This window comes from Galeopterus variegatus, unplaced genomic scaffold, assembly GCF_000696425.1.
Source record: "Galeopterus variegatus unplaced genomic scaffold, G_variegatus-3.0.2 Scaffold647, whole genome shotgun sequence".
Lineage (NCBI taxonomy): Eukaryota > Metazoa > Chordata > Mammalia > Dermoptera > Cynocephalidae > Galeopterus > Galeopterus variegatus.
The window spans coordinates 628,208-637,846 of NW_007726758.1; the positions used below are offsets into that span (position 1 = coordinate 628,208).

Genomic DNA, 9,639 nt, shown 5'->3' on the forward strand with positions numbered 1-9,639 from the left:
TGTGGTTGTGACATTTTGCCACCCTATACCAGTTAAGATAACACAGGGCACCTCCAACTCTCTCCCATGTGGCAAATGCCAGATCCTCACTTGGTAAGCCAGGGGTCAGGTTCTGTTGGTGTATGCTGTGGTGTTAGGAATGCTGGTGTAGTTTACCACTGTCGGGACAAGGGGGTCACTGTTGTCTGTGACAGATGTGGTCCAGGATGGCAGCTTGTCAGGTTACCCAAGGTGGCCACAGTCTGGGAGAGACTAACGGTGTCATGCTTCCAGGCTTCTGCTGACACATCCTTGTTGAAAAAACAGACTGACAGCTATTGGGGTTAGGATGAGTTACTGTAGCAACCCAGTCAGTCTCTCTGTCCCTGTCCTGAGGCTACTACCTCTGTGGACATCCACTGCGCTTGTTGCTTGGCTCAGACCTTTCTGCCTCAGTTGTCCAGTCCAGGAAAGGAGGAAACATCCTGTACAAACAGACATGTCTGATAGTGTTGCCTACCCAAGTAGAAGGATTAGATGTCCCCCGAGACATTAGAAAGACCCTAGCATCCTGGTATTCTATGGTCCTGTCCCTCACCCCTGTGGGATTGCATGGAAGGAAGGTCCCTGGGGGAAGCATCACCTCCAGATTAGAGTTAGGGGGTTCTGTCTGGGGTACTGTGGTGGCCTGGCCTGCAGACCAATCCTTAGAATGTGCACTCTAAATAGGAAAAGGAAAAAGAATGGTTGGGAACATTGAGATTGGGCCTTCACTGGCCAGATGGTGGCCATAGCCAGTGGACCCTGTCTGCTTGCTGTTTCACAGCTGTCAATAAATTGTGCCATACTGTCAGGAGGCACATGTCTGAGTCTTGAGCTCTAGGAGAAGCCAAAGCATCCCCTATAGGTCACTTGGTCCCTTCTGTTCATGGATCCTGCTTGTTTCTTGGGGTCCTGGTTGGGCCTGATCTTGAATGTACCTTTTCCATTTGATAACTGAGCTCTGTTGAGCCTGCCCAACTTTATTGGTGTGGTTTGTAAGTGCCCAAGTGAGAACAGGCAGTTAGGGTCTGTGTCACATGTGACATTCTAGCTATAAGATGCTCAGTTCCCGCCAGTGCCCGATAGCAAGCAAGGAGTTTTTATTCAAAAGAAGCATATCTGGTGGCTGCCTCAGGCAACATGTGTGTCCAAAATTTGAGTGGCTGATGTACCTCTGTGGCAGTTCTGTTTCCATAGATTCCAATCTGCATGCATGGAGGTCTTAGACACCTGCAATTTCATCAGGTTAGCGGGCTCTAAAAGTTTTAAGGCAGTGCCTACCAGTGTTGGGCCTCCTTTTGTTAATGGGTGCCAACAGGGTTAAAAATTTTTGTTTGACTGTATCTGGGATACTTTTTTTGGCTTCCCGCTCAAGTGGCCTTGGCATTCAGTCTTTTATAGTCCACTGTTAGTCTCCATGCTCTGCAGATCTCTTGACCAGCTAAACTGGGCTGTGACAGGGTGGATGTAACATTTTTATCTGTAGCAAGTAAGTCCTAATTTAACAAAGTAATATCTTGTTCTCCATTTAGTATGCAGCAGTGCTTTTGTTCAATAACCCAGTGGGACTTGGGTAGCTTAGGTGGCAGGCAGGAGTGGATATGCCCCACAGTAAAGGCTTGATTCTTAGCTGTGAGGGGGCATACCCCCTCAGATGGTGGTAATAACCTGTGCCACAGCAGCCAAAATGGTGAGTCCTATAATGTACTCAGCAGGTAGGGACCATGGTCACTGGCACCCAAAGGGCCCCACCCACAATCAGATAAGTACCACACTGTGGATCACCACATTTGTCCCTAAACCTCCAGTGTCATCAGTTTAATTTTTTCCCTCAGGGCACCTACAAATATTATGGAGAAACTGAGAAAATCTAAATACACCTCCTCTTCCCACTTATCTTGACAGGAGTATAGGGCTACTGGCCTCTGGTGGGAACCTGAAGACTTAACTCCATCCTTAATTATCACCCTTCCTTCTCCATAAAGCATCCAACTGCATATCCAGCCCTTGTCCCCCAAGGCTGATATCTCTGCCCTGGGCCAGGTACTGGGGGGGGGGGGATTGCGGGGGGGGGGGGGGGGGGTATTGCCCCTCTCCCTTCATCAAGCCATAGTTCTGTCATATCAGACCCTGCTTGCTGCACCAGTCCTGTGGAGCAGGTTCACTGGTTACCAATTTATTTGAGTCTGGTGGGGCAGAACACACTCAAAAGCAACAAATTATATGATGCAGATTGATTACTTATAGATAGGCAGTGAGGGACAAAAGAAGCCTAGGATCCATTGTGAGCCGGTTGCCCAAGGCTCAGTAAAGCTACCTGGGATGGATGGAGTCTTAACTGCACTTCCGCCTGTTGTACCACAGCTGAGACACCCCAAAAGGCAGCCCAGCCTGGGTTATATACTTCAGGGATCCCATGACTCACTAGGCAGTTCTTCCATAACTCAAGATGTCATATTCCCTAGGAAGGATGGGAACAAGGCCCAGGCTGTTTCAGGCAGTTCCCTGCTATCTCAGGATATTGCATTCCTAGCACATTGTGCAGTTATTCTTGAGAACTCTAATCAAGAAAGGGAGAGAACTGGGTCGATCAAGGCCACCCTGCCTGAAAAGTATCGTGCAGTTACCGTAAGCTTGTCAGTTTGGTTCTAATTTGAGAGAGGAGAACAATGGGTTTTATCAAAGATGGTTGGGACTAAATTGCTAAATGCTGCTGGAGCAACTGGCNACAATGGGTTTTATCAAAGATGGTTGGGACTAAATTGCTAAATGCTGCTGGAGCAACTGGCAGGATTCATTGAAACCTAAACATGTGTAGTCTAGGATGTATCATTTAGAGTTCTAGAGGGTTACTTATAAGTAGACTGAATAAGTGCACAAAGTAAAAGTCCAGGACTTCTCATCATTGCACTTCTGATGACGCTCAGGAAAATGAGTTTGTCATTGTCAGGATACAGACAGAATAAGTGGGAAATCTATAAGTTGACCCAAGTGTCTGAAAATCTAGAACAGCTTCCCACCAAACATCTTCACCTGCTCAGTGCTGCTTTCTCCCAGTAAATATAGATCATAAGACTGAGGTTGTGTTTGTTTGGTATGTCAGGATACAGACAGAATAAGTGGGAAATCTATAAGTTGACCCAAGTGTCTGAAAATCTAAAACAGCTTCCCACCAAACATCTTCACCTGCTCAGTGCTGCTTTCTCCCAGTAAATATAGATCATAAGACTGAGGTTGTGTTTGTTTGGTATTATAGGAAACAGTGACATTCAAGGACGTGGCTGTGGTCTTCACTGAGGAGGAGCTTGGGCTGCTGGACTCTACCCAGAGGAAGCTGTACCAAGATGTGATGCTGGAGAATTTCAGGAACCTGCTCTCAGTGGGTGAGGACAGGAACCCTCTGTAATGTCAGCACTTAGGAGTGGCTTTTGTGTCCTTGGGTGTTCAAGTTCGAGTATTCAGTGGGAACCTAAATTTCTAGCAAATTTTACCTAGGTGCTACCTGGAATGTGTTAGGTTTCAGCCTGTGAATTTGCACATTCACAGGACATCAGCTGTTCAAACAAGATTCATTCCACATTATAAAGGAAGGAAAGTTTTGGATGATGAAGACAGCAACACAAAGAGAAGGGAATTCGGGTAAGAACCAAGCAAATGTGATTCCTTGCATGTGACTCTCCCACCTATTTTACTTCTTTCCATGCCTGTTTCTCTCGCCCTGGTCTGAACTGCGAGACCTCTTTCCTGGGATATTACAACTGCCTTCCAGCCGGGTACCCTGTTTCCTCCCTTCCCATCCTCCAGTCTGTTCTCCATGTAGCAGCCAAAGTGATCCTTAGGAAATGTAAGTCATTTTTCTGATCAGTACCTTTCGTGGATTCTTATTTTTCTTAAAGTTAAAACCACTCTAAATGGCTTTTATGTCTGCTCCTTGTCCCCCACTCTCTCTGAATAAATCTCCTGTCTTCTCCGTCTTGCTTCATCTTTTCCACCCACATTTGCCCTTCCTGATGTTTCTCAGATCTGCCAAGAACACTGCATTTCCTATTGATGGTAGCAAATTACCACAAACTTAGCATATTAAACAACAAGAATTTATTACTTTTCTATTCTTTAGACCTGAAGTCTGACAAATCTCAGTGGGCAAAAATCAAGATGTCTGAAGGTCTTCATTCCTTTCTTGATGCTCTCTTGGGGAGAAACCTTCACTTTGTTTTACCAGTGTCTAGGAACTGTCCACATTCTTTGGCTCTTGTTTCCCATCCTCCCATCTTCAAAAGCACCATCTTTGCATCTCTGACCATTCTTTCATTGTCACTCTCTCTTCTCATGCCTCCATTTTCCACCTCTCAGGACCCCTGTGATTGCATTGGTCACTCCCACATAATCTGGCATGGTCTTCCTATTTTCTGGACAGGTGATTAACAACCTTAATTGCATCTCCAACCTTAATTCCCCTTGCCATGTAACATATCACATTCATAGGCCCTGGGGATTGCATGAGGACATCTCTCAGGACCATTATTCTGTCTACTATAGAAGCTTCTGCCTCAGAACCTTTACTTGCTGTTCTCTCTGATTGGAAATCTGTTACACCCAAAAGCCTTCTGGCCCCTCCCTCACTTCAGTCATGTCTCTGCTCAGTTTTAATATCATGAGAGAGGCCTTCTTCAGCCACCCTATTTAAGATACCACCCTACCTTTATTCTTCTTGGTCTGCCTTATATTGTGTCTCCTATATATTTATTTACCTATCACCTCTTCCCCTGGAATATAATCTGTAGGAGGAGGAATTTTAGCTGTTTTGTTTATGGCTAAGGATTTTATGAGTTATATGCCAGGAGATGGGGACGAAGGCCAAATATACATTTCACAATTTCACAGGGAAGGATGAGGATGAAAGTGTCATAAGCCCCACAGCTGAATGTTGCCTATATTTCTGATCTTTATTCAAAAATGTGGTGTATGTTTCTTTATCTTTGTTTTCTACAAATTTTATTGTTAAAAATGTTAAAGAGTATATTTCACACAATTTTCCCACTATTTCTGTGGTGACCCAGTACTGTATTTTGAATTGGTGAACTTTATAACTTGGAAGGAATTGGGAAACTGCCCTGTTAAAACATAAACATCCTGAAAGAGACCCTCCTCTTTTCTCAGAAACTTCTATTTATAAGTAACATTGTATTAAATATATCCATGTACCAATGTGTACCAGCAGTTCCACACTTGCTTATTAATATATTCCAAGATTCAACCATTGAAAGTTAACTTTTCATTTGAAAAATGTACTTAGTTCAGGACTTGGTAATAACCTGGCCAAAGTTTTCAAAATTTTATGAGCATGAGCCATACTAAGAAATACATCTTTCATCATAATAGAACAAACATTTTCCATGTGTATAGATGTTTATAAATTACATTAGTGGGTATTTCATATAATGACACTTTTCCAGCTTGTCATGATGCTCTGATAGTTTCTATTCTAGTCCTTTTTCCTAAGTATTTGTTATAAGGTTTTAAATTTATTTCATGGCTCACTTATGGTCTTTGGTCTTCAATTTGAAAATGGTTTTAAAGGCCTATCTACATCCTAAATTTTCTACAGTTTGTTTTCAGTGAAACAGTATAATAGCCTTAGGTGGAACCAACCAGGTCATAACCCCTCAGACAGTCTTTTCACCCAAGTGATTCTTCCTCCTTCTGATGTTCTCATCAGGAGCATCCTCCTTTGTGTATTCTTGTTAGGTATGGCTTTTCAGATTCCATCAAAACTGCAGTTGTATCTCCCTTTTCTATTTCAGATAACTAAATTATTTTCCGTATCAACACAGAAAAATAAGATTACGTATACATGAGCAAAATTCTTGTGCTGGAATGTGTTTATATTTACAAATATAAACACTACTAGGAGTTTGGTGTTTAGGATTGTGAAGAGTTTAACCAAACACAAAGTTTAAAGGAACAATTTACATAAGACTGCCCTCACTTCACACTAATTGCAAATTTGGGGGTTTCCCAAAATTACCTTCATTTTTAGTAATTCACTAGAAAGACTCTCAGAACTTACTGGATGTTTTTATACTTGGGGTTAATGGACTTTTACAGGGATAAGATGACCATTACAGGTAGCCAAGAGAAAAATCACATAAGACAGAGTCCAGAGAAGTACCAGATGATGATTTTCAATTGTATTCTCCCCATAGGCTCAGGAAACATTATATTCCCAGGACTAAGGTATAACATTAGATGCAGAGTACTGACAATCAAGGAAGCTCACCTGAGCCCTAGTATATAGAGTAATTATCGGGGTTCCATTACATAGCCATTATTGGTTGATTTCCCATGTGGTTAATCTCCGTCTCCTGTTTAACTGGTTCCATGTGATGATCTAAAGCCCTACCTTAAATCACTTCGTTGGTCTTTCTGACATTGTGACCCCCCCCCCCTCCAACCAAGGTGTGGCCAGCCACCACCCTATATCATATTGTTAGACTATCCAGAGTGACCCATGGCCTCTAAGCAAACAAAGACACTCTCCTCAGTCATGACATTCCAAGAGCCTACAGATTACATGTCAAGTGCTAAGGACAACATCCAGACCTCTTTTTGAGGTAGGTTAATTTCTTTACTTCATAAGGATATAGAGCATAAACCCAAATATACAAAGTACTAATTATGTCATTGTTTTTTCTTAAAGTTCCTTTTGATTCATATTTCATTGTGTACATAATTTATTGGTAACATAATTTACCATGCAAGATTTTAGACTGACTAGGAAATTCAGTAGAAATAGTTAAGAGGTTAACTGTATGTATCACATTAATTTTTTAAATTAAGTCTTTTATTTCTACCATCTAACTCACATATGAGACTTGGTGTGGTTCTTACTGGCTCTCAAGCAAACCAGAGACAATGTTGCACAGTGGAAAACAAAGATGGAACATTGCTTGTTTTCATTAAAGTTTCGAAGTCTTGAAAACTCTGAACAGAGCTTTCCATGGTCCACATCTCTGAATTCTCTGTCCTGATAGGAGGCAAGATCCCAGCTGAGATGGAGACTGTTCCAGAAGCAGGACCACATGAAGAGTTGTCCTGCCAACAAATCTGGGAACAAATTGAAAGTGACCTAACCAGGTGTCAAGATTCCATGATAAGTAGCTCTCAGTTCCCCAAACAAGGTGATTTGCCCTGCCAGATTGAGGCAGGACTATCAGTAATTCATACAGGACAGAAACCTTACCATGGTAATGGGTATGAACAGTCCTTCAGTGATGTCTGCAACTTTGATCTTCACCAACAGTTGCACTCAGGAGAGAAGACTCATACATGCAATGAGTGTGGAAAAAGCTTCTGTAATAGCTCAGCTCTAAATATCCATCAGAGAGTTCACATGGGAGAAAAATGCCATAAGTGTGATATGTGTGGTAAGGAATTCAGTCATGATTCACATCTGCAAGCCCATCAGAAAGTCCACACTATAGAGAAACCATTCAAATGTGAGCAGTGTGGGAAAGGCTTCAGTCGTAGATCAGCACTTAATGTTCATTGCAAATTACACACGGGAGAGAAACCTTACAATTGTGAGGAATGTGGGAGGGCCTTCATTCATGCTTTCCATCTTCAGGAACATCTGAGAATCCATACTGGGGAGAAACCATTCAAATGTGATATATGTGGTAAGAGCTTCCATGGTAGATCAAACTTTAATAGACATGCTACGGTACACACAGGAGAGAAACCATTCAGATGTGATATATGTGGTAAGAACTTTCGTCAGAGATCAGCACTTAACAGTCATTTCATGGTCCACGCAGAAGAGAAACCACACAAATGTGAGGAGTGTGGAAAGGGTTTTATCTATAGACGAGATCTTTATAAACATCAGGTAGTCCACACGGGAGAGAAACCATATAATTGTAAAGAATGTGGTAAGAGATTCAGATGGTCCTCATGTCTTTTGAAACATCAGCGTGTCCACAGTGGAAAAAAAACCATTTAAATGTGAAGAGTGTGGGAAGAGATTTTATACAAATTCACAATGTTATTCCTATCAGAGAGCCCACAGTGGGGAAAAGCCATACACATGCTAGGAGTGTGGGAAGGGCTACAAAAGCAGGTTGTATCTTGACTTTCACCAGAGGATCCACATAGGAGAAAAACTCTACAATTGTAAGGAATGTGGGAAGAGCTTCATTCAGGCCCCATGTCTTTTGAAACATCAGAGCCCACAGTGGAGAAAAACCATTCGAGTGTGAAGAGTGTGGGAAGAGATTTACACAGAATTCACAACTTCTTTCCCATCAGAGAGTTCACACTGGAGAAAGCCATACAAAGGTAAGGACTGTGGGAAGGTCTCAGCTGGGCCTCAAGTCGTCTAACCCATCAGAGACTTCACAGCAGAGAAAGAAAGAAGAGCTTTGTACATTTCCCATCAGAGAGTTCACACTGGAGAAAGCCATACAAAGGTAAGGACTGTGGGAAGGTCTTCAGCTGGGCCTCAAGTCGTCTAACCCATCAGAGACTTCACAGCAGAGAAAGAAAGAAGAGCTTTGTACCCAGTTCCTACTTTAAACAACAAAAAGCCCACATTGGAGAAAATCCATACAAATGTGAGTCTGTTGGAAGGGCTACAGCAAGAGCTTGCATCTTGAACTGCATCCACATGGGAGAAACACCATGTAAGTGGGGGGAGTGTGGTATGTGCTTCAATCAGGTCTCACGTATTCTACTTCATCAAAGAGAAACGTAGAAATACAGTGTGCATGGTAATGTCTTCAACTCAGCATTCTCAACTACAGTCAGATCATCTGAGTTCCACAGGGAAGAAACATTGAAAATGTGAGATGTGATAAGCACTTCAGTTTGAGTTTCTGTCTTATCATTTATCACAGAATCCATGCTGATGATAAATTTTATTTGGTCTAGTAGGAGGGAGAACATTTGTTCCATTAAAGTCAGTATTTTGGCCATAGCTCAGCGTATTGCAGTGGTTCAGAGACCACATAGTGGAGAACCCTTGTAAGTAGTGAAATAAGGGTTTCATTCAGAAGCTTGACGATTATTATCATCACTCAGGAGACAGGCCTTAAAAGAATAAGGGTTTGTTCAGGCATTTACAAAACTCTCATGATACACATGCCAAAATTGATATGTACTAGAGTGTATGCTCCATGAGGGCAGGGTCTTTGTTTTCTGCTGAATTTCCATTGTCTTTTTTTTTTTTTTCAGCCGGCCAGTATAGGTCCTTGACCATGGTGTTACAATACAGTGCTCTAACCATCTACAACCTTAACATTCATTAGCACTTTGTAGGTGTGTTCAGTGCTTGTTTGTTAAATGAATGAAAAGGAGAATATTTACAATATTTTAAAGTTGTATCCAGAAGAAGAAACCTGCAAAGAATGATTCAGGGGAACAATCATGAGTTGAATTTCAGAATACGCTCCTGTACTACAATGCACAGCATTATTTTGAATATTATCATGTTACACTTGGCCCCTGGCTTCTCCCATCCTCTGTTCTGAAGTTGCATTCTTATTATTTGTGGCTATGTGTAGTGTTTCATTGGTTGTGTACCCTATGAATTCAGCTATCTTTTGTAACTTTTATCACAGT

At 42.1% G+C, this 9,639-nt stretch overlaps 1 protein-coding gene across 1 annotated transcript in view; it reads left to right on the plus strand.

Annotated features, from left to right (window-relative positions):
• The window catches only part of LOC103589088 (zinc finger protein-like), a 13,887-nt gene extending 5,394 nt beyond the window's left edge, over positions 1 to 8,493 (plus strand). Inside the window, 6 exon segments of the mRNA XM_008570962.1 lie at positions 2,487 to 2,649; positions 3,278 to 3,404; positions 3,568 to 3,660; positions 7,056 to 8,008; positions 8,010 to 8,242; positions 8,244 to 8,493. Coding sequence (XP_008569184.1) covers positions 2,487 to 2,649; positions 3,278 to 3,404; positions 3,568 to 3,660; positions 7,056 to 8,008; positions 8,010 to 8,242; positions 8,244 to 8,493 — 1,819 coding nt within the window.
• Positions 8,494 to 9,639: the final 1,146 nt, after the last annotated feature.